At 45.3% G+C, this 24,952-nt stretch overlaps 1 protein-coding gene, 1 pseudogene and 1 gene segment (V, D, J or C); all 3 read right to left on the bottom strand.

The window, feature by feature from the left end:
- Positions 1–28: 28 nt before the first annotated feature.
- On the bottom strand, positions 29–8,916 carry LOC125444352 (annotated as a pseudogene).
- Positions 8,917–10,619: 1,703 nt separating this feature from the next.
- On the bottom strand, positions 10,620–21,076 carry LOC125444351. The gene is given in 6 exon segments (XM_048516762.1): positions 10,620–10,769; positions 13,739–13,792; positions 15,548–15,614; positions 17,415–17,678; positions 20,322–20,764; positions 21,044–21,076. Coding segments are annotated over 6 exon segments (1,011 nt in total).
- An 869-nt stretch (positions 21,077–21,945) lies between these two features.
- On the bottom strand, positions 21,946–24,407 carry LOC125444350. The segment is given in 3 exon segments: positions 21,946–22,219; positions 22,990–23,329; positions 24,350–24,407. Coding segments are annotated over 3 exon segments (672 nt in total).
- Positions 24,408–24,952: the final 545 nt, after the last annotated feature.

The raw sequence follows: 24,952 nt of genomic DNA, 5'->3' as shown, positions 1-24,952 counted from the left end.
TTTTGATGAGCTCCCAATGGACATTGTTTCACTGTGAGTCGCGGGCACAGAAATAAACTGCAGAGTCGGCAGCTGTGAGGGAGTTCAGCTGGAGGGAGAACTGGTTCTTGGAGGTGTCTGCAGAAATGGTGGCACGACTCTGGAGAGAAGCAGCGTAGTATTTCGTCCCAGCATGTGGGTTTATTTTTCCAACCCATTCCAGACCGTTCCCAGGAGTCTGACGGGCCCAGTTCTAAGCAGAATTCTGTGTATTGATAGAGAATCCTGTCACTGTGCAGACCAGATGGAGGTTCTCTCCAGGTCTCTGTGTTCCTGGCCCAGCTGATACCAGCTGAACGACTGAAAAGGTCCCTGGGAAAAGCAGAACATTGCAATCAAATGAGAACATACTGCTAGAAGGGACTTAAGCAAACCTGGATTTCTAAAATTCTCTTAAAGTGCATGCTTACCTCTGGGAATGGTCATCAAGGCAAAGAAGAACAATATAATCACCATGATTTAGATGAACAATTGACTAAGCTTGTCAGAAATCTTGAAGCTCTGAGCTTGGGAGAGAGTGAGGATCATGAAAGGGAGGGTCTTCCTTCTGAATAAGATATCTCATGGACCTCCCAAGTCTTCCTGGAGACATTTGCATGAGTTCTTCTTCCAGCAGCAGATGAGCTATAAAGGGGATTTTAGAAGCTGGGATGAGCACAGAGAACTCTCTCAGCTCCACCTTCCCTACAAGGGGTCAGTTGTGGGGTGGGGTAGGGAAGGTGATTATAAGATGCTTTGAAGCTCCAAATGGCAGTAACAGTTTCTTCTGCTATGAAGTTGTTGCCAAAGGCCCAAGAGGAGCATCATTAATTGGCCACCCTGCTTACAACTCCGTCTTGTGGAGCTCCTCAGACCCTTGTGTGAGTGATGTTGTTGTGGTGTGCATGAAGATTACAGGTAGCATGCAAACATGTTCAGGCAGGAAAGCCTGCTCCATTTGAGGAGCCTTTTTTGTCCAACACTACGGTTAAGACTTGTCGACATAAAATAAAGCAAAAACTTTGGCCGTTTCCGCACGGGCAGAAAATGACGGCCTGGAGACGGTAAAAACGCCGTCTCCAGGCCGCCATTCGCACAGGGGGCGCAGCTGCAGCGCAGCCGCGCCGCCCTCGCGCCGCCCGCCCGGCCCGAAGCCGGCGTATTCCCAGAGCGCTGGGAAGCGCTCTTTTAGGGAATACGCCGCCGTGAAGCCGCTGCCGAGCGAACGGCAGCGGCTTCATGCCGCCTCCCCCACCCGGCACTTACCTTGTCCCTGGGCCTCCGGCGCATCGCCGAGGCCTGGGGACACCCCCCTGGCTGCCCGCCTCTTCCCGGGACCGTCCGTGCGGACGGTCCCAGCGTCTTCGGGTCGCCGCGAAATGCGCCGACCCAGCCGTTTCCGCTGCCGTGCGGAAACGGCCTTTGTGTTCCTCTTTTGGATGAGCTCCCAATGGACTTTGTTTCACTGTGAGTCTCGGGCACAGAAATAAACTGCAGAGTCGGCAGCTGTCAGGGAGTTCAGCTGGAGGGAGAACTGGTTCTTGGAGGAGTCTGCAGAAACGGCGACACGGCCTCGGAGAGAAGAGGCATAGTATTTGCTCCCATCATTTGGGTATAAGTACGCAACCCATTCCAAACGTTTCCCAGGTGCCTGACGGATCCAGTTCCAACCATAACCCTGGGTAGTGATAGAGAATCCTGTCACTTTGCAGACCAGATGGAGGTTCTGTCCAAGTCTCAGTGTTCCTGGCCCAGATGATACCAGCTGAACATCTGAAAAGGCCCTTGGGAAAGACAGAATATGGCAATCAATTAAGAACATAATGCTAGAAGGGACTTAAGCAAACGTAGCTCTCTAAAATTCTCCTAAAGTACACGCTTACGTCTTGGAATGGCCACCAAAGAAAACAAGAACAGTAAAATTGCCATGATTTAGATGAACAATTCAGTAAGACTGTCAGAAACACTGAAGCTGTGAACCTGGGAGAGAGTGAGGATCATGAACGGGAGGGTTTTCCTTTTGAGGAAGAGCTCTCATGGACCCCCAAGGCTTCCTGGAGACATTTGCATGAGTCCTTCCTCCAACAACAGACCAGCTATAAAGAGGGTGTCAGAAGTGGGGATGAGTGAATGGCTCTTCGACTTCCCTATCTTTTTAGCCTGCCAGATGGACTGAAGCTGTGATGGAGCAGGAGGAGAAAAAGTTGGAGGACTTCCCCATTTGTTCCAGATCATTCCTGGGCTACTCTGTTTCATGGGCTCATTCCGCACATGCAGAATAATGCACTTTCAAACTGCTTTCGGTGCTCTTTGAAGCTGTGCGGAATGGCAAAATCCACTTGCAAACAGTTGTGAAAGTGTTTTGAAAACGCATTATTTTGTGTGTGCGGAAGGTGCCATAGCTGACTTGTATGTGAGACTGGATGTAGGATAGAGTCAAATGGAGTGATGTGATCGGTCATTTCTCACTCTCCACAGTATGGGGGGGGGGGTTCAGGGTGGTGGTCTGCAGTACCAACACTCCCTGGTGTTGAGCAGTTTTTAATAAATAATGTTACATTTATGTCACATGGTTGACAAGACAAGAATCCAGGGATTTGCAAAGTCTATCCAAGCGATATAACTTGAACTTGTCTTTTGTCTCACATATAGCTGTGATGTTTTACGTCTTATGTTATGCAGTCAAGTGCTATTTCCATTCTGGTGGTTATTATGAACCCTGTAAAACTATTTCAATTGTGGTGTGGAATCTTGTTAACTGCAGGTTATTGGTTGAAATGGCCCCTGGTAGATCTTTTTGCCTGCTGACCTATCAGCTTTTGTGTCTTCAAGATGCAGCAATCAAAAGAGGTCTGATTCCTTTCCATGACACGGGGATAATCCGCAGGGTGGATCCAGCCATCCTAAATGTTGCTGTTCCACAAAATTAAGTCAATTTCCTTATCAAGTAAAATCAGGAAGGCCCGACAGAGCACTACTGGCTCTGCCAGCTAATCCTTATTATTAATTATTATTACACTGACCTTCCACTCATTATTTTGAGCTGATGTTGTGAGTTCCTGAGGCCTATTATCTGCATTTTGTTAACTGTTTTAATTGTATATTTATAATATCTGTAAATTTTATGATTTTAAATTCTTTTGGATCTTGCTGGTCAATGACCGTAAATAAACTATGATGATGATGATGAAGTCAATTTCCCTTCAACCAAACAGCCATTTATGATGGAGGAAATCCCTTGTCTCTGGTAGAAGAATTCAAACTTAAGGCCATGATAAGGTGTGCCAAAAACATTTTAATAAAGACATGGATAAACTTTGCTGATTGGAACGGTAGGTGAGAGGTAATAGTCTCTCTATTATCACTGTAGAGCCAGTGTAATATGATGGTAATAGAAACAGACTGTAATCTGGAAAACCGGGTTTCATTCCCCAATCCACCTCTTGATCCACAGATTCTTATCTGGAAAACTGGGTTTGATTCTCCTCTCCTCCATGTGAAGTCTGCTGGGGTGACCCTGTGTCAGTCAAAGTTTTCTCAAAACTCTATCAGTCCCACCTACCCCACAAGATGTCTGTTGTGGGGTGGGAGAAGGGAAGGTGATTGTAAGCTGCTTTGAGTTTCCATATGGCAAAAAAAGTTTCTTCTGCTATCAAGTTGCTGCCAAAGGCCCAAGAAGAGCAGTATTAATTTGCCACCCTGCTTGCAACTCTGTCTTGTGGAGCCCTTCACCTTTGTGTGTGTGACGTTGTTGCGCTGTGCATGAACATTAAAGGTAGCATGGAAACATGTTCAGGTAGGAAAGCCTGCTCCACTTGAAGAGCCTTTATCATCCAACACTACAGTTAAGACTTGTCAACATGAAATAAAACTAGAACTCTTTTTGTTCCTCTTTTTGATGAGGTTCCAGCAGACTTTGTTTCATTGTGAGTCTGCATACAGTAGTAAACTGCAGAGTCGGCAGCTGTCAGGGAGTTCAGCTGGAGGGAGAACTGGTTCTTGGAGGTGTCTGCAGATATGGTGGCACGACTCTGGAGAGAAAAAGCGTAGTGTATGTTCCCGCCATATGGATATATGTATGCAAGCCATTCCAGTCCTTTCCCAGGAGGCTGACGGATCCAGTTCCAATCATAGCTGCTACTAGTGATGGAGACACCTGTCACTGTGCAGACCAGATGGAGGTTCTCTCCAGGTCTCAGTGTTCCTGGCCCAGATGACACCAGCTGAACATCTGAAAAGGCCCCTGGGAAAAACAGAACATTGCAATCCATTAAGAACATACTGCTAGAGGAGATTTAAGCAAAGACTGGTTGCTAAAATTTGCCGAAAGTTCAGGCTTACGTCTTGGAATGGTTGCCAAGGCAAACAAGAACAGGATAATGGCCATGATTCAGATGAACAAATGGTTTAGCTCATCAGAAAATTTGAAGGTTTGAACCTGGGAGAGAGTGAGGATCATGAATGGGAGGGTGTTCCTTTTGAGAAGGAGGTCCTATGGACCCCCAAGGCTTCCAGGAGACATTTGCATGAGTCCTTCCTTCAGCAGCAGAAGAGCTATAAAGAGGGCGTCAGAAGCGGGGTTGAACAGACTGTTCTTTGGACTTCCCTGTCTTCTAAGCCTTCCAGATAAATTGAAGCTTTGATCAAGCACACAGAGAGAAAGCAGGAGGCCTTCCCCACTTGTGCCAGCTCATTCCTGGGCCACGGTGTATCGTAGGTGACTCGTGCACAAAGTGAACGAAATAAGGGCCACTGACTGGATACGACTGGGCTTTCTTTGTGGGCGTTTCCCCACTTACCTTTGCTGTCCTTTGTTGCATTCTATTCTCAGCGCGCGTCATCTCTGGAGCGCACCCAGGCGTCCCCACAACCAAGCACTAAAGGCGCCATTTCAAGGAGCGCCAGGGATGCCGCTCGCTGAGGGGGTGCGAGAGTTGCAGCGTCGGGGCGGCTGACGCGGCCCTGGGGGAGGGGGAGGGGAGCCAGGTCAGCGCTGCTGCGTTTTTGCTGCGCCGCCTGTGCGAACGGCTCTCTGGGGACGGCGTATTTGCCATCCCCAGGGTGCCGTTTTTGGCCTGTGCGGAAAGGGCCTCTGTTTTTTTTAAAAAAAGCTTGATTCATGCAGGACAGATTCATGAATGTTTACTGGCCATGTGGATTAATGGGAACCCCCACATTCACTGAGATGGACTGATTCAAGAAAGGAAGCCATGATGTAGAGGAAGAACTGCCTTTGCTCCTCAGAAAACCTGAGGAAGAACACTTAGAGACCCTCAGAGCCTCCTGGAGATGTTTGTATGAGTCTTTCCCTCAGCAAATGTTACACAATAAAGAGGTCACTGGAATAGCGCAGAAGGGATGACGGTGGGGATGGTTGTTATTTGTTTTGATTACAGCTCACCTTTCCTGATGAGACTCAAGACCCTTCAGAGGATTTTTTAAAAATTCAGATAAACAAAGCATTAAGAAAAGAGAGAGGTTTGTGTGTCTTTGCCCATGTCTGTAGAGGTCAGACAAAAGCCGTTTCAAACCCTAACGGCCATTTCAGTTACCCTTCTTCGTGAGGAGAACTGAACCCATAGTAGGTTTTGATGGCACACAGGACACTTATTGAGACATTTCCCACAGTATTCAGCTATTAATCAATCATATACCTAAATTATAGATTGTGCAGTGCATACAGAATGTGAAAAAGCAGTGGCGTAGGAGGTTAAGAGCTCATGTATCTAATCTAGAGGAACCGGGTTTGATTCCCGCTCTGCCACCTGAGCTGTGGAGGCTTATCTGGGGAATTCAGATTAGCCTGTGCACTCCCACAAACGCCAGCTGGGTGACCTTGGGCTAGTCACAGCTTCTCAGAGCTCACTCAGCCCCACCTACCTCACAGGGTGTTTGTTGTGAGGGGGGAAGGGCAAGGAGATTGTAAGCCCCTTTGAGTCTCCTGCAGGAGAGAAAGGGGGGATATAAATCCAAACTCCTCCTCCTCCTCCTCCTCCTCCTCCTCCTTCTTCTTCAAAAGCCCCAGAGGGGCAGCATTAATTACCCACCCTGATTACAACTGTGTCATGTGGACCTTTTCAGATTTTTGTGTGAGTGATGTTGTTGTGTTGTGTATGAAGATTACAGGTAGCAAGGAAACATGTCCAGGTAGGAAAGCCTGCTCCGTTTTAAGAGCCTTTTTTTGTCCAACACTACGGTTAAGACTTGTCTGCATGAAATAAAACTAGAATGTTGTGTTCCTCTTTTTGGATGAGTTTCCAATGGACTTTGTTTCACTGTGGTTCTCGAGCACAGTAATAAACTGCAGAGTCAGCAGCTATCAGGGAGTTCAGCTGGAGGAAGAACTGGTTCTTGGAGGTGTCTGCAGAAATGGTGGCACGACTCTGGAGAGAAGAGGCGAAGTCTTTGCTCCCATCATATGGGTATATTCCTGCAACCCATTCCAGACCTTTTCCAGGAGGCTGACGGATCCAGTCCCAAGCATAACCTTGTGTAGTGATAGAGAACCCTGTCACTTTGCAGACCAGATGGAGGTTCTGTCCAGGTCTCAGTGTTCCTGGCCCCGATGATACCAGCTGAACATCTGAAAAGGCCCCTGGGAAAAAACCAAACAGAACATTGCAATGAATTAAGAACAAAATGCTAGAAGGGTTTTAAGCAAACACAGATCTCTAAAATTCTCCTAAGCTTACGTCTCGGTATGGTCACCAAGGCAAACAAGAACAGCATAATTGCCATGATTTAGACGAACAGTTGGCTTAGCTTGTAAGAAATCTTGAAGCTGTGGACCTGGGAGAGAGTGAGGATCATGAATGGGAGGGACTTCCTTTTGAGGAAGAGCTCCCATGGACCCCCAGGGCTTCCCACAGACATTTGCATGAGTCCTTCCTCCATTAGCAGAGGAGCTATTAAGCAGGTGATATAAGTGAGGATGTTCAGACTGCTCTTTGGGCTTCCCTATCTTTTTAGCCTTCCAGGTGGACCGAAGCTGTGATCAAGCATCCAGTGAGAAAGCGGGTGGCCTTCCCCACTTGTGCCAGCTCATTCCTGGGCCACTGTGTATCGTAGGTGAGGCGTATCTCTAGTGAAGCAGGCGTGCCCAAAGCATGCCAAATACGGGCCACTGGAGGGATAACATTTGGCTTTCTTTGCGATGGTGTATCCTGATGTTGCTGTCATATCTGGATCACCTCCCTTTCGGTCCTTGATCCCCATTTTTACATCAGGATACACAAGCGGAGCTTGGTCCCACAGCTGCGCATCCCATGGGGCCGTTTGTGCGAACGGCCCCATAGCCTGCATCAGCATGATTAATGCCGATGCAGGGTCTCTCCCTTGGCTGTGCGGAAACCGCCTTTGTTATGATGTATCCTGACCTTGCCTGCCATCACGTATGCATCTGCTTTGATATCACTGAACAGCATCACAATTCAGAAAACATTAGCTTTTTATATGCAATCTGTTCAAAAATAATGTTGAATTATTATTATTATTATTATTATTATTGTTGTTGTTGTTGTTGTTGTTGTTGTTGTTGTTGTTGTTAATATTATTATTATTATTTAATATACCGCCCTATCACCGAAGGGCTCAAGGCGGTGTACAGTATAAAACATCATATATAAAAACATAAATATAATTTAAAACAGCAATTATGTGCTAACACAGCGTCCCATGAAACCCTTACTTTACCCTCCCAAAAAGGAGGGTTCATTTGCCCATTAACTGTAATGGGCAAAGTCTTGTTTTTTTGGGACTCCATATGAATGAATATGAAAAAGACAAGTGGTGGCGTAGGTGGCAGAGACCAGTGGCTGGGTAGGCAACCGAGTCCCAATAAGTTTATCGATAGGTTTACCAAGCAGTAACCTCCAGGGAATGTGTAATTTAAAACTGCTTGCGTCAGAAAAAAGTTTCTTCTGCTACCAAATTGTTTCCAAAGACAAAGGAGGGGCAGCATTAATTGGCCACTCTGTTTGCAGCTCAGCCTTACAGAGCCCTTCAGACCTTTGTGTGAATGAAGTTGTTGTTGTGCTTTGCATGAACATTGCAAGTAGCATAGAAACCTGTTAAGGTAGGAAAGCCTCCATTTCAAGAGGCTTTCTTGTCCAACACTACAGTTACAACTTGAAAACATGAAATAAACTAGAGCTTTTTGTTCCTCTTTTTGATGCACCTCTAATGGACTTTGTCTCACTGTGGTTGTCGAGCACAGAAATAAACTGCAGAGTCGGCAGCTGTCAGCGAGTTCAGCTGGAGGGAGAACTGGTTCTTGGAGGTATCTGCAGAAATGGTGGTACGGCTCTGGAGAGAAGAAGCATAGTATATGCTCCCACGATATGGGTATATTGCTGCAACCCATTCCAGACCTTTCCCAGAAGGCTGACGGATCCAGTTCCAATCGTAGCCTTTTGTAGTGATAGAGAACCCTGTCACTTTACAGACCAGATGGAGGTCCTCTCCAGGTCTCAGTGTTCCTGGCCCGGATGATACCAGCTGAACATCTGAAAAGGCCCCTGGGAAAAACAGAACATTGCAATCCATTTAGAACATACTGCTAGAAGGGATTAAAGCAAATGTAGATTACTAAAATTCTCCTGAAGTACACGCTTACATCTTGGAATGGCCACCAAGGCAAACAGGAACAGTATAATTGCCATGATTTAGATGAACAGTTGACTTCTTGTTAGAAATGTTGAAGCTGGGAACCTGGGAGAGTGTGAGGATCATAAACGTGAGGGACTTCTTTTTGAGGAAGACCTCCAACGGACCCCCAATGCTTCCTGGAGATATTTGCATGAGTCCTTCCTCTAGCAGCAGATGAGCTATAAAGTGGGTGCTAGAAGCAGGGATGAGTAGACTGTCCTTTGGACTTCCTATCTTTTTAGCCTTCCTCATGCATCGAAGCTGTGATCAAGCATCCAGAGATAAAGTGGTTGGCCTTCCCCACTCGTGCCAGCTCATTTCTGCGCCAGTGTGTCTTGTAGCTTACTTCTATCTTCATCAAAGCTGGTGTGCGCAAAGCAAACCAAGAACTGAACCCATAGTAGATTTTGACAAGCAGCAAACTTAACCTATAAAATATTGAAATTTCCCACATTATTCACATATTAATCAATCATATATCTAAATCAGGGGTCTTCAAACTATGCCCCTCCAGATGTTCATGGACTGCAATTCCCATCAGCCCCTGCCAGCATGGCCAAGTGGCAGGGCTGATGGGAATTGTAGTTCATGAACATCTGGGGGGGCATCGTTTGAAGACCCCTGATCTAAATTATAGATTGTGCAGTGTACATAATGTATGTGAAAGCTAGACTACCTGTATCCTTCAGATAAACACATGACCACAAAACTAAACAGAAATTCCCGTGAGCCCAAAAAACTGACAGAAATATAAATGAATATGAAAAAGACAAGTGGTGGCAGAGAGCAGTGGTTAGGTCAGCAATGGAGTCCCTGTGAAGTTTTTCAAGAGGTTTACCAAGAAGTAACTAACTATATACTGCTTGAGAAACCTCCAGGGAAGGTGTAATTGTTTTACTCAGCCTATTTTTTCTCCCACCAAGGCTTTATATTTTTAGCTCTCTGGCACCCCTTCTGGAAATTTTTCTGAGAAGTTCATGCAAGGAAGGGTTTTTGTCTGGTAGAAGTAATATTCTCTGTAGTATCAATGTAGATCCAGCATAATATAGAGGTGATAGCAACAGACTGTCATCTGGAGTACTGGGTTTGACTCCCTAATCCACCACTTGAGCCACAGACGCTTATCAGGTGAACCGCGTCCGATTCTCCTCTCCTCCACGTGAAGCCTGCCGGGGTGACCTTTTGTCAGCCACAGTTTTCTCAGAACTCTCTCAGCCCCACCTTCCCTGCAAGGGGTCTGTTGTGGGGTGGCGAAGGGAAAGTGATTGCAAGACATTTTGAGGCTGCATATGGCAGGAACAGTTTCTTCTGCTACGAAGTTGCTGCCAGAGACTCTAGAGGAGCAGCATTAATTGGCCAACCTTCTTACAACTCTCTCTTGTGTAGCCCTTCAGACCTTTGTGTGAGTGATGTTGTTGTGCTGTGCATGAACATTAAAAGCAGCAATGAAAACATGTTCAGTTAGGAAAGCCGGACCCATTTGAAGAGCATTTTCCATCCAACACTACCTTAGTGAGTTCCGCAGGGCCTGTAAGACTGAGCTATTCCACCGGGCTTTTGGGGAGGCCAGCCGCTGATATCCCCTCCCTACCCTTCCCTTTCCTTCCTCCTCCCTTTCCCCCCTTCTTTTAACAGCTGGGTCCCTTCCCTTTCCTTCCTCCTCCCTTTCCCCCCTTCTTTTAACAGCTGGGACCCTGCTGTCCCCTTAGAGAAGTTTTAGCCAATAGGCGCCATTGGTTTGCTATTTTGAAATGTTATATTATGATTGAAATGTCATGTTTAATTTGTACCGGTACTTACTGTGCTGCTGTATTATTTGTTATTAGTTGTCGTTGTTGTAAACCACCCTGAGCCCTCCGGGGGAGGGCGGTCTATAAGTTTAAATATAAATAAATAAATAAATAAATAAAATAAATAAAAATTAAGACTTGTCAACATGAAATAAAACTAGAACTTTATGTTCCTCTTTTTGGTGAGCTTTCAATGGACTTTGTTTCACTGTGGTTTTTAGCACAGAAATACACAGCAGAGTCGGCAGCTGTCAGGGAGTTCAGCTGGAGGGAGAACTGGTTCTTGGCGGCGTCTGCAGAAATGGCGACACGGCTCTGGAGAGAAGGGGTGTAGTATTTGTCCCCAGCATATGGGTATATTCGTGCAACCCATTCCAGACCTTTCCCAAGAGGCTGACGTGGGCTCCAGTCCCACACTATATTAAGTAAGGCTGTCCGCGCATGATGAGTACTCCTGTCACTTTGCAGACCAGAGATGGAGGTTCTGTCCAGGTCTCAGCCGTGCCTGGCTCCAGATGATACCAGCTGAAAATCTGAAAAGGCTCCTGGGAAAAAAAACAGAACATTGCAACTCAATTGAGAACATACTGGTAGAAGAAGAAGCTACTAGAAGAAGAAGAAGAAGAAGAAGAAGAAGAAGAATAAGAAGAAGAAGAAGAAGAAGAACAAGAAGAAGAAGAAGAAGAAGAAGTTTGGATTTATATCCCCCTCTCCTACAGGAGACCTCAAAGGGCTGACAATCTCTCTTGGCTCCCCTTCCCCTCACAACAAACACCCTGGTGAGGTGAGTGGGGCTGAGGAGCCCGAGAAGCTTTGACTAGGGGCCTCCAAGGTCACCCAGCTGGCGTGTGTGGGAGTGCACAGGCTAATCTTGAATTCCCCAGGATAAGCCTCCCACAGCTTTGTAGGCGGCAGAGCCGGAATCAAAACCAGTTCCTCCAGATTAGATACACGAGCTCTTAACCTCCTACGCTACTGCTGCTCTCATTAAAAGCAATTAATTAAGAACGTTGTACCAATTAATTAAGAACATTGCAATTAATTAGGAACAAAAATGCTAGAAGGGATTTAAGGGATTTAAGCATACATAGATTTCTAAAACTCTCTTAAAGTACATTTTTACGTCTCGGAATGGTCACCACAGCAAACAAGAACAGTATAAAAGTTTTCATGATTTAAAATGAACAGTTGGCTTCTGGGCTCTTGCCAGAAATCTTGATGCTCTGAACCTGGGAGAGAGTGAGGATCATGAATCTGAGGGTCTTTCCTTTTGAGGAAGAGTCTCCCCACGGACCCCCCCAAGTCTTCCTCCTGCAAATATTTGCATGAGTCCTTCCCTCCAGCAGCAGATGAGCTATAAAGCAGGTGCTAGAAGCCGGATGAGTAGGCTGCTTCTTTGACTTCCCTAACTTTTTTTTGCCTATCAAATGAAACTAAAGCTGTCACTGAGCAGGAGAGAAGAAAACGGGTGGGTTTCCTTCAACACTCGCTAGTAATATTCTTCTCTATTATCACTGTAGTGCCAGCGTAATACAATAGTAATAGCAACAGGCTGTAATCTGCAGAACCGGGTTTGACTCCACAATCCACCACTTGAGCCACAGACTGGTTATTCGTTAACTGGTGCTGATTCCGCGATGGCCAGGGAACAGCGTGTGAAAATGGTGTGAAAATGGTGTAAACCCTTTACACCATTTTAAATCCTTTTACACCATTTCCACACTGTTTTCAATAATTCACCACTGTTTTTGGCTCCATGCGCGAATCAGCCTGGGTCTGATTCTCCTCCTCCCTCCATGTGAAGTCTGCCTCAGGTGACCTTTGCCAGCCATAGTTTTCTCAGAACTCTCAGAACTCTCAGAACTCTCTCAGCCCCAACCTTCCCTACAAGGGGTCTGTTGTGGGATGGGATGGGAAAGTGATTGTAAGACATTAATTCTTTGAGGTTGTGCATATGGCAGGAACAGTTTCTTTCTGCTACGAAGTTAAGCTGCCAAAGGCCCAAGAGGAGCAGCATTAAATGGAAACTCTGGCCCCTTCACGCCAAGACGCGAAAAAATAATGTATTTTCAAACCACTTTCACAACCGCTATGCGTAAGCCGATTTTGCTATTCGCGACAGCTTCAAAGAGCACTGAAAGCAGTTTGAAAGTGCATTATTCTGCATGTGCGGAAGGAGCCTCTGTCTTGTGTAGGTAGCCCTTCAGGCCTTTGTGTGAGTGGGAGGTTTTGTGGTTTGCATGAATATTAAAAGTAGCATGGAAACATTGTTCAGGAAGGAAAGCCTCGCTCCATTTGAAGAGGGAGCTTTTTCCAACACTACAGTTAAGACTCTTGTCAATATGAAATAAAAAACTAGAACTTTGTGTTCTTCGTTTGGATGAGCTTTTTTGATGCACCTCGTTTTGATGCACCTCTTTTTGATGCACCTCGAATGGACTTTTGTTTCACTGTGGTTCATGAGCACTGTGAAATAAACTGCAGAGTCGGCAGCTGTCAGGGAGTCCCAGCTGGAGGGAGAACTCGGACTTCTTGGAGGTAAGTCTGCAGAAATGGTGGGCATGGCTCTGGAGAGAAGAGGCGTAGTTTTTGCCCCATCATGGATATACTTCTCCAACCCATTCCAGACCTTTCCCAGGAGGCTGACGGATCCCAGTTCCAATCATCATAAATCCAGTATGTAGTGATAGAGAACCCTGTCACTTTTTACATACAGATCCTCAGGATGGAGGTCCTCTCCAGGTCTCAGTGTTCCTGGCCCAGATGATACCAGCTGAACATCTGAAAAGGCCCTGGGAAAAAAAGCATAACATTTCAATACATTAAGAACATACTGCTAGAATGGATTAAAAGAAAATGTAGGTTACTAAAATTCCTCCTAAAGTACACGCTTACATCTTTGAATGGCCACCAAGGCAAACAAGCAACAGTATAATTGCCATGATTTAGATGAACAGCTGACTTCTTTGTTCGGAAATGTTGGAAGCTGTGACCCTGGGAGAGAGTGAGCAGATCATAAATCTGAGGATCTTCCTTTTGAGGAAGATGCCCCATCGAGCCCACAAGGCTTCCTGGAGACATTTGCATTTTGAGCCCTTCCTCCAGCAGCAGGTGAGCTTATAAATAGGGTAAGTCAGAAGCAAGGATGAGCAGACGACCTTTGGACTTCCTCGGCATCTTTTGACCTCCACAGATGGATCGGGGCTGTGTTCAAGCATGCAGAGAGGAAGCTGGTGGCCTTCCCCACTTGTGCCAGCTCATTCCTGGGCCATCGTGTATCATACCTGGATCTTCGTATCTCCATCAAAGCAGCCGCGGCGCGAAAGGAAGCCAGATACCTGGCCACCGGAGGGATAAGATTTTGGCTTTCTTTGTGATGGTGGTATTGGTTGCCATCGTGTTTGGTTCACCTGCCTTGCTATCATTGAACAACCGCCACAATTTCAGTATTCAGATATTCATCAATCATATATCTAAATTATAGATTGTGCAAGTGTAGAAAATGTGTGTAAAACTGGTATCCACGGTGACAAACAGACGATCACAAACCAAGCGGAAAATCCTGGGATCCTGCAAAAAAAAACTGGACAGAAATATCAATGAAATTGAAAAAGCCAAGTGGTGCAAGCAGAGCAGTGGTGGGATCAAAATTTTTTAGTAACGGGTCCCCAGGGGGGTGGAATTCAAAGCGTGTATGTGAGCGTAGCTACCAATGGGGCCGGGCGGGCATTCTGGGGCATGGCCGGCATTCCAGGGTGTAAGGCATTCCTGGGCTGGTTGTGGCAAGGACGTTAGCTGGGCGCTCGGTCCTTGAGCTGGAAACTAATCCACGCACGGCTTATACAGGCTGCCACGCACGCTGGTGCACACTCCTGCTAGACTGCTTCAAGTTCTGGGCGCTGCCATACTGCTGACGAGAGTGAGGGGCGTAACTCAAGGCAAAATCACATGGGAAAATCACCAATTAGTAACCCCCTCCCCGCACACACAAATAATTAGTAACCTACTCTTTGGGAACCTTGTGAGAACTCAGTGCTGGATCCCCCCTAACCTCTGTGCCAGAGGTGTCAGGAGAGCATGATTGGGTGTATCCTGATCGCTAAGCATCATATATCGTTCATCTGCCTTGCTATCATTGAACACCAACACAATTTAGAAAACATTAGCTGACTATTTATATGCCACTCATGCAAAAATAATGCTGAAGACATTACTTTCCCTATTAACTTAAACAGGCAAAATCTGGTGTAAGGAAGAGGGATAAAGGTCCAAAACAACGGCCCCTTCCGCACACGCAAAATGATGCGTTTTCAAACCACTTTCACCACTGTTTGCAAGTGGATTTTGCTATTGCGCACAGCTTCAAAGAGCACTGAAAGCAGTTTGAAAGTGCATTATTCTGCATGTGCGGAATGAGCCAAAGTCGTGGGGACTCATTTCTCCGAAGGGAGAGACAGAGTTGAAATGGCAGCATTCAACTTTAATTAGCCAAGTGTCTAGATCGCCAGTGGAATTCCAATAGGGCCATGTACATAGATTAATTTAAGGGTTGTTTTTTTAAGAGCTTGACTTACGCAGGACAGATTCTTGAATGTCTACTGGCCTTGTGGATCAAAGGGAACACCCACATTCATGGCGATGGATTGATTCAAGGAAGGAAGTCTTTTTTTAAAATATTGTTTATTAAATAATCACATAGTTACAAAGATTAACACAAACACGCACGTACAAACATGCAACTATCGTAATTTTACAATTGTCAAGAGGTTAATTAAAACATTTCAGGTTTATCTGCAACAGTTTTTGAAAAGGTAGGAGACTGAAGTAGTTTCTATCGGTTTTCTTAACCTCTCTACGTTAGTACTATCTTTTCTTCTACTATTAAACTATTTTTCCTTATACACTTATATTGATCAAAATGTCCCCAATCCATCAAAAAAAGAGAGTTTCTGGTTGTTGCAAGCCATTTATACTGGGTTTTTTTTGCTAATACATTAAAAAAAAAAGGATCTTGGATTCCCCATTGATATACATTCTCTTTTCCTTCTTAAGAAAAATAGCTATCTTATTGTTTTATTGAAAAAAAACATTACCATTGGCTTTATGGGAAGGAAGGAAGTCTTGATGAAGATGAAGAACTGGGTTAGCTTGTCGGAAAACCTGAAGGGCAGAAATGGGGAGAAAGTGTGGAGTGACGGTCTTCCTTTTTGAGAGGAGCTCTCAGAGCCTCCTGGAGTTATATGCACAACTCTTTCCTTCAGCTACAGATACACAATAAAGAAAACCATTAGCTCAGATGGAATGATGGTGGGGATAGTAGTTATTTAATACATTTGCCGCTCACCTTTCAGGATGAGACTCAAGACACAATTCAGATTTTTCAAAAAATGTACATAAACAGTTAAGAAAAGCGTCTTGTGGAGCGCTTCAGACTTTTGTGTGAGTGACGTCGTTATGCTGAGCATGTACATTAAAGGCAGCATGGAAACATGTTCAAGTAGGAAAGCCTGCTCCGTTTTAAGAGCCTTTGTCATCCAACGGACTGGCGTAATGCCCATTGGGCAAGGTGGGCAGCTGCCCAGGGCATCACCTTGTGGGGGGCATCAAAATGCTGGGTTCGTTTTTGGGTATTTTAGTGGTTTTCCATTTTTGGCCTGCAGGGGGCGCAGTTTTTAGGCTAGCTGCACCAAACTTTCGGCGTATCATCAGGAGACTGTCCTTATGGTACCCCCAAAGTTTGGTGAGGTTTGGTTCAGGGAGTCCAAAGTTATGGACTCCCAAAGGGGGTGCCCCTATCCCCCATTGTTTCCAATGGGAGCTAATAGGAGATGGGGGCTACAGTTTTGAGGGTCCATAACTTTGGCCCCTCTGAACCAAACTGCACCAAACCTGGGGGGTATCATTAGGGCAGTCTCTTGATGAGACCCTGAAAGTTTTGAGACTGTGCATTCAGAAATGTGCCCCCCCAGCCTGCAACCCCCATTGACAGCAATGCAGAAAACTCAATGCAGAACAAAGATTTTTGGGCAAATTTTGGGATGTTCTTGCAGGGAGGGCATTCTTGGATGTATCAGCACCAAAATGTCAGGGTATCATCTGGAGACTGTCATGATGGCACCCCCAAGGTTTGGTGCAGTTTGGTTCAGGGGGTCCAAAGTTATGGACCCTTGAAAGAGTAGCCCCCATCTCCTTAGCAAAGAATGTGGGATGGGGTACCCCATTTGAGGGTCCATAACTTTGGATCCCCTAAAGCAAAGTGCACCAAACTTGGGGGGTCCCATTAGGATAGTTTCCAGATGATACCCTGACATTTTGGTGCTGATACATCCAAAAATGCACCCCCTTCAGGAACATCCTAGAAATTTGCCCAAGAATCTTTGTTCTGCATTGAGTTTTCTGTATTGCTGTCAATGGGGGTTGCAGGCTGGGGGCGGGGGGGGGCACATTTCTGAAGGCACAGTCTCAAAACTTTCAGGGTCTCATCAGGAAACTTCCCTGATGGTTTGGTGCAGTTTGGTTCAGGGGGGCCAAAGTTATGGACCCTCAAAACTGTAGCCCCCATCTATTAGCTCCCATTGGAAACAATGGGGGATGGGGCACCCCCTTTGGGAGTCCATAACTTTGGACTCCTTGAACCAAACCTCACCAAACTTGGGGAGTAGCATAAGGATAGTCTCCTGATAATATGCTGGAATTGTGGTGCTGATATGTCTAAAAGTGCACCCCCTGCAGGCACCAATGTCCTGGTGTAAAACAATTTTTGGTTGTGGTGGAGTGGCTGCCCATGGCGGGGGGGGGGGGCATCCAACTCAGGTTTTGCCCAGGGCTACAGTTTGCCCAGGACTGCCTCGTTACACCCCTGATCCAACGCTACAGTTAAGACTTGTCAACAAGAAATAAAACTAGAACTTCATGTTCCTCTTTTGGATGAGCTTCCAATGGACTTCGTTTCACTGTGACCATCGAGCACAGAAATACACAGCAGAGTCGGCAGCTGTCACGGAATTCAGCTGGAGGGAGAACTGGTTCTTGGAGGTGTCTGCAGAAATTGTGGTACGGCTCTGGAGAGAAGGAGCATAGTATATGGTCCCATCATATGGGTATATCCATGCAACCCACTCCAGACCTTTCCCAGGTGCCTGACGGATCCAGTTCCAAGCATAATGCTGTGTATTGATAGAAAATCCTGTCACTGTGCAGACCAGATTGAGGTTCTGTCCAGGTCTCAGTGTTCCTGGCCCAGATGACACCAGCTGAACATCTGAAAAGGCCCCTGGGAAAAACAGAACATTGCAATCAATTAAGAACATTATGCTAGAAGGGATTTAAGCAAACGTAGATTTCTAAAATTCTTACATCTTGGAATGGTCACCAAGGCAAAGAAGAACAGCGAAATTGCCATGATTTGGATTAACAATTGACAAAGCTTGTCAGAAATCTTAAAGCTCTGGACATGGGTGAGAATGTGGATCCTAAATGTGAGGGTTTTCCTTTTGAGGGAGAGTGGCCGCGGACCCCCATGGCTTCCTGGAGACATTTGCATGAGTCCTTCCTCCAGCAGCAGAAGAGCTATAAAGAGAGCGTCAGAAGTGGTGGGGAGCCAATGGCTCTTCAGTCTGCCCTATCCATTTAGCCTTCCAGATAAGAATATAAGAATATAAGAAATAAGCATAAGCATAAGCATTTTATTGTCATTGTGCACGCACAACGAAATTTACAGCAGCATTCCTCGATGCACACAATTTCAGACTCATACATCATCCTCAAGACACATCCTGCTGGATCAGACCGGAGTCCATCTAGTCCAGCATTCTGCTACTCGCAATGGCCCACCAGGTGCCTTTGGGAGCTCACATGCAGTATGTGAAAGCAAGGGCCTTCTGCTGCTGCTGCTCCTGAGCACCTGGTCAGATGGATCGTAGCTGTGATTGAGCAGGAGGAGAAAAAGTGGAAGGCCTTCCCCACTTGTGGCAGCTCGTTCACGGGCCACTCTGAACCATAGCCGACTTGAATATCAGGCCCCTTCCGCACACGCAAAATAATGTGTTTTCAAACCGCTTTCACAACTGTTTGCAAGTGGATTTTGCTATTGCGCACAGCTTCAAAGAGCACTGAAAGCAGTTTGAAAGTGCATTATTCTGCAGGTGCGGAATGAGCCTCTGTTAAAGCAGGTGTGCACAAAGAAACCAGGCCACTGAAGGGATAAGATTTGACTTTCTTTGTGATGGTGTATCCTGTCTCGGCCAACAGGTTTGGTTCACCTGTCTTGCTATCACTGAACACCAATTTAGAAAACCTTAGCTGACTATATGCAACTGGAGCAACAATAATGCTGAAGAGGTAAATTTGCCCATTAAGTGAAACAGGCAAAGTCTCTAGGGCAAGAAAGAGGGACAAAGGCACAAAACAAAGTCGTGTGGACTCATTTCTCCGAAGGGAGAGTAAAAATGGAAACATTCAACTTAAATCAGCAAAGGCTCATTCCACACATGCAGAACAATGCACTTTCAAACTGCTTTCAGTGCTCTTTGAAGCTGTGTGGAATAGCAAAATCCACTTGCAAACAGTTGTGAAAATGGTTTGAAAATGCATTATTTTGCATGTGCGGAAGGGGCCAAAGTCTCTAGGTCCCCAGTGGAAATCTGATAAGGTCGTGAACATAGATGGATTACAGTTGTTGTTTTTAAATAAATACTTTATTGAAAGCTTAAAAGAAGTTACAAAATTAAAAAAAGAATAAGAAGGGAGAAGAGCAAAGTACTAGATCTATACAAGTTTAGTTTTATACATTTTCTCACTATATAAAACTTCAATTTCATTAACGTCGTCAGTTCATTCACTGATTAATCGTCATTTAATACAGAACAATGATTTTCCCTTAATCAATATAATAATAATTATTAAAAAAATACATATGGGACAGGTGATTTTATGAGAAAAGAAAGAAAAAGAAGAGAGAAAAGAGAAAAGTTTTTTTTAAGCTTGACTTATGCAGGACAGATTCTTGAATGTCTACTGGCCATGTGGATTAAAGGGAACACCCACGTTCATAGAGATGGATTCATTCAACAAAGGACACCATGATGCAGATAAAGAACTGACTTAACTTATAAGGAGGTCTGAAGGCCTGGAGTGGGGAGAAAGTGAGGAATGTAAATGGGAGGGTCTTCTTTTTTAAGAGGAGCTCTCAGAGACCCTCGGAGCCTCCTGGAGTCATTTGCTCGAGTCTTTCCTCCGACTACAGATACACAATAATGAAACCATGAGCACAGACAGAATGGTGGTGTGGATAGCTGTTATTTAATAAATTTGCCGCTCACCTTACTGGATGAGGCCCAAGACACATTACAGAATTTTTATAAAGTCACATAAACAAAGTGTTAAAAAGGAGATAGTTTGTGTCTTCCCCCACTGACGACAAACAACAAACTTATTCTGCAAAATATAGAAATGTCCACAATGAAATCTTAATCACTCATAGTCCAAATGGTACACTTTGCAGTGCATAAAATGTGTGTAAAAGCTACACAACCTGTATGCACGAGACAAAGACAGGAACACAAAACTAAGCGGAAATTCCACGGAGCCAAAAAAATCCTGACAGAAATATAAACCAAAATGGAAAAGACAAGTGGTGTCAGAGGTGTTAGAGAGCAAAAGTTGGGCAGGCAATGGAGTCCCAAGAGGTTTATCGAGAGGTTTACCAAGCAGTATACAGTTACTGCTTGGGAAACCTCCAGGGAACGTGTAATTTCTTTCTACTCAGTCTATTTTTTTCTTCCATCAGGGCTTCCATTTCTAGCTCTCTGGCACCCCTTCTGGAAGTTCATGCAGGGAAGTTCATGCAGGGAAGGGTTTTTGTCTGACTTCTGCCAAAGTTCTTGTCACTGTGAGTCTCTTGTACAGTAATACACTGCCGTGTCCTCAGCTTTCAGGTTGTTCATTTGCAGGTAGGAATTGGAGCTATCTGTTGAGGCAGTGAATCGTCCTTGGATCGCAGGGGAATAATAGTTAGTGCTTGCGGAAGCATAGTAGTGAACTAACCATTCCAATCCCTTTCCAGGTTTCTGCCGGACCCACACCATCCAGTGGCTGTTAGGATTGAACCCCGTGACTGCACAGGTCAGTTTATGGGATTCTCCAGGCTTTTTCACCACACGACCTGTCTGGGTGAGAACCACCTGTGAGAGGACACCTGTCAGGGAAAGAAGAAGGAGAAATGGTTGAGATGGGAATACCAGAAGGGAATGATCGTCACATCGGACCCAATGGTCACGAGGGAAGGAATTAAAATCTGAAAAGTCAACATACTTGGGGAGATGGCCAAGAACACGAGTGTGGGCAAGATGGACAGCATGGTGGAAAAACGAAGGTGATCTCAACTGGACTTCGTTTCTTCAGCCAGGAAGTCTGAGTGCCCTCAAGAGCCGTGGAGGGTTTAAATGGGAAGGAGGAGGGTACTTGTTTTTGCATAAGTCACAGGCATAAAAGGAGGGGGCAGGATTTGTTTGGGAGCAAAACTCCTCTGAACCTCAGATATCAGCACTGATGGAAAGTGACAAATGTTTGTGATGTGAGACTGAATGTACATGGGAGTCATATGGAGTGATGCGATCCGCCATTTCTCACTCTCCACAGGGTTTTCTTGATGAAACTGTATGGAGGGTGTGTGTGTGGGGGTGGTGGTGGTGGTCTGAAGTCCCAACAATCACTGGCTGGTTGGGGAGAAGCTGTGTTTAACAAAACATTTTATATTTACGTCTCATGGTTTCCAGGACAAGAGTCCAGGGATATGGCACAAAAAGTTTTCATTTCATTTCATTTTCATTTTAACCTTTAATGGCATATAAATTATTAGTACGTTTCCATTTAAAAGAGAAAACTTTTAAAACATTTAAATACGGGTGTTTAAAATGCTTTCCAAGAATTTAGCCACTGCCAAGGTGATCGATGGATTACAGTCACTTAGCAGAAAGCGAGTGGTCTCGAACTTGGAGTGCTCAAGTCTTGGAAGCAGCAGAGGGTGAATTAAAATCATGCGCAGGTTACTGTGAAGACAGCATTCCAGAAGAATATGAGTTATGGTTTCTATAGATCCACATCCGCAACGGCATAGTCTCTGATGTTTAGGGATCTGGAGGTATCTCCCTGAGGTTTCCGCTGATGGGAAAATATTGAGGCGTGCTAGCATGAATGCATGACTCACAAAAAGTTTCTTCTGCTACGAATGGCCACCAAATACCTCAAAGGAACAGCATTAATAGTCCACCCTGCTTGCAACTCTGCCTGGCGGAGCCCTTCAGAATTTTCTATAAGTGATGTTGTTGTGTTGTGCATGAACATTACAGGTAGCATGGAAACATGTTCGCTAAGAAAACCCGCTACATTTGAAGAGCCTTTCTTGTCCAACACTACAGTCGAGACTTGTCAACATGAAATAAAACTAGAACGTTGTGTTCTTCTTTTTGATGAGCTCCCAATGGACATTGTTTCACTGTGAGTCGCGGGCACAGAAATAAATTGCCGAGTTGGCAGCTGTCACGGAGTTCAGCTGGAGGGAGAACTGGTTCTTGGAGATGTCTGCAGAAATGGTGGCACGACTCTGGAGAGAAGAAGTGTAATATTTCGTCCCAGCATGTGAGTTTATTTTTCCAACCCATTCCAGACCGTTCCCAGGAGTCTGACGGGCCCAGTTCCAAGCAGAATTCTGTGTAGCGATAGAGAATCCTGTCACTGTGCAGACCAGATGGAGGTTCTCTCCAGGTCTCTATGTTCCTGGCCCAGATGATACCAGCTGAACATCTGAAAAGGCCCCTGGGAAAAGCAGAACATTGCAATCAAATGACAACATACTGCTAGAAGGGAATTAAGCAAACCTGGATTTCTAAAATTCTCTTAAAGTACATGCTTACATCTGGGAATGGTCATCAAGGCAAACAAGAACAACATAATTGCCATGATTTAGATGAACAATTGACTAAGCTTGTCAGAAATTTTGAAGCTCTGAGCTTGGGAGAGAGTGAGGATCATGAATGGGAGGGTCTTCCTTCTGAAGAAGATATCTCATGGACCTCCCAAGTCTTCCTGGAGACATTTGCATGAGTTCTTCTTCCAGCAGCAGATGAGCTATAAAGAGGATTTTAGAAGCTGGGATGAGCACAGAGTTCTCGGAACTCTCTCAGCCCCACCTACCCCACAAGGTGTCGGCTGTGGGGTGGGGAAGGGAAGGTGATTCTAAGCTGCTTTGATGCTCCATATGGTAGAATGAAAGTTTCTTCTGCTACCAAGTTGTTGCCAAAGGCCCCAAAGGACCATCATTAATTGGCCAACTTTCTTACAACTCTGTCTTGTGGAACCCTTCAGACCTTTGTGTGAGTGAATTTGTTGTGGTGTGCATGAAGATTACAGGTAGCATGGAAACATGTTCGGGTAGGAAAGCCTGCTCCATTTGAAGAGCCTTTTTTGTCCAACACTACGGTTAAGACTTGTCGACATAAAATAAAGCAAAAACTTTGTGTTCCTCTTTTGGATGAGCTCCCAATGGACTTTGTTTCACTGTGAGTCGCGGGCACAGAAATACACAGCAGAGTCGGCAGCAGTCAGGGAGTTCAGCTGGAGGGAGAACTGGTTCTTGGAGGAGTCTGCAGAAACGGTGACACGGCCTCGGAGAGAAGAGGCGTAGTACTTGCTCCCATCATTTGGGTATAAGTACGCAACCCATTCCAGACCTTTCCCAGGTGCCTGACGGATCCAGTTCCAACCATAACCCTGGGTAGTGATTGAGAATCCTGTCACTTTGCAGACCAGATGGAGGTTCTCTCCAGGTCTCAGTGTTCCTGACCCAGATGATACCAGCTGAACATCTGAAAAGGCCCCTGGGAAAAACAGAACATTGCAATCCATTAAGAACATAATGCTAGAAGGGACTTAAGCAAACATAGCTCTCTAAAATTCTCCTAAAGTACATGCTTACGTCTTGGAATCGTCACCAAAGAAAACAAGAACAGTAAAATTGCCATGATTTAGATGAACAATTCAGTAAGACTGTCAGAAACACTGAAGCTGTGAACGTGGGATAGAGTGAGGATCATGAATGGGAGGGTCTTCCTTTTGAGGAAGAGCTTCCACAGACCCCCAGGGCTTCCTGGAGACATTTGCATGAGTCCTTCCTCCAGCAGCAGAGGAGCTATAAAGAGGGTGTCAGAAGTGGGGATGAGTGGATGGCTCTTCCGGCTGCCCTATCCTTTTAGCCTGCCTGATGGACTGAAGCTGTGATTGAGCAGGAGGAGAAAAAGTTGGAGGACTTCCCCATTTGTTCCAGATCATTCCTGGGCTACTCTGTTTCATGGGCTCATTCCGCACAAGCAGAATAACTTTCAAACTGCTTTCAGTGCTCTTTGAAGCTGTGCGGAATGGCAAAATCCACTTGCAAACAGTTGTGAAAGTGTTTTGAAAACGCATTATTTTGCGTGTGCGGAAGGGGCCATAGCTGACTTGTATGTGAGACTGGATGTAGGATAGGGTCAAATGGAGTGATGTGATCGGTCATTTCTTGCTCTCCACAGTATGGGGGGGGGAGTCAGGGTGGTGGTCTGCAGTATCAACACTCCCTGGTGGTGAGCAGTTTGTAACAAATAATTTTACATTTATGTCACATGGCTTACAAGACAAGAATCCAGGGATTTGCAAAGTCTATCCAAGTGATATAATTTGAACTTGTCTTTTGTCTCACATATAGCTGTGATGTTTTACGTCTTATGTTATGCAGTCAAATGCTATTTCCATTCTGGTGGTTATTATGAACCCTGTGAAACTATTTCAATTGTGGTGTGGAATCTTGTTGACTGCAGGTTATTGGTTGAAATGGCCCCTGGTAGATCTTTTTGCCTGCTGACCTATCAGCTTTCGTGCCTTCAAGATGCAGCAATCGTAAGAGGTCTGATTCCTTTCCATGACACGGGGATAATCCGCAGGGTGGATCCAGCCATCCTAAATGTTGCTGTTTGAAAAATTAAGTCAATTTTCTTCCAACCCAACAGCCATTTTTGATGGAGGAAATCCCTTGTCTCTGGTAGAAGAATTCAAACTTAAGGCCATGATAAGATGTGCCAAAAACATTTTAATAAAGACATGAATAAACTTTGCTGATTGGAACGGTAGGTGAGAGGTAATATTCTCTCTATTATTACTGTAGAGCCAGTGTAATATAGTGGTAATAGAAACAGACTGTAATCTGGAAAACCGGGTTTCATTCCCCAATCCACCACTTGAGCCACAGATTCTTATCTGGAGAACTGGGTTTGATTCTCCTCTCCTCCACGTGAAGTCTGCTGGGGGTGACCTTGTGTCAGTCACAGTTTTCTCAAAACTCTATCAGTCCCACCTACCCCACAAGATGTCTGTTGCGGGGTGGGAGAAGGAAAGGTGATTGTCAGCCGTTTTAAGTTTCCATATGGCAGAAAAAGTTTCTTCTGCTATCAAGTTGCTGCCAAAGGCCC

Source organism: Sphaerodactylus townsendi, linkage group LG15 (assembly GCF_021028975.2).
Source record: "Sphaerodactylus townsendi isolate TG3544 linkage group LG15, MPM_Stown_v2.3, whole genome shotgun sequence".
NCBI lineage: Eukaryota > Metazoa > Chordata > Lepidosauria > Squamata > Sphaerodactylidae > Sphaerodactylus > Sphaerodactylus townsendi.
Note: the sequence above shows the minus strand (reverse complement) of the source record. Positions and strands in the feature narration are given on the sequence as shown.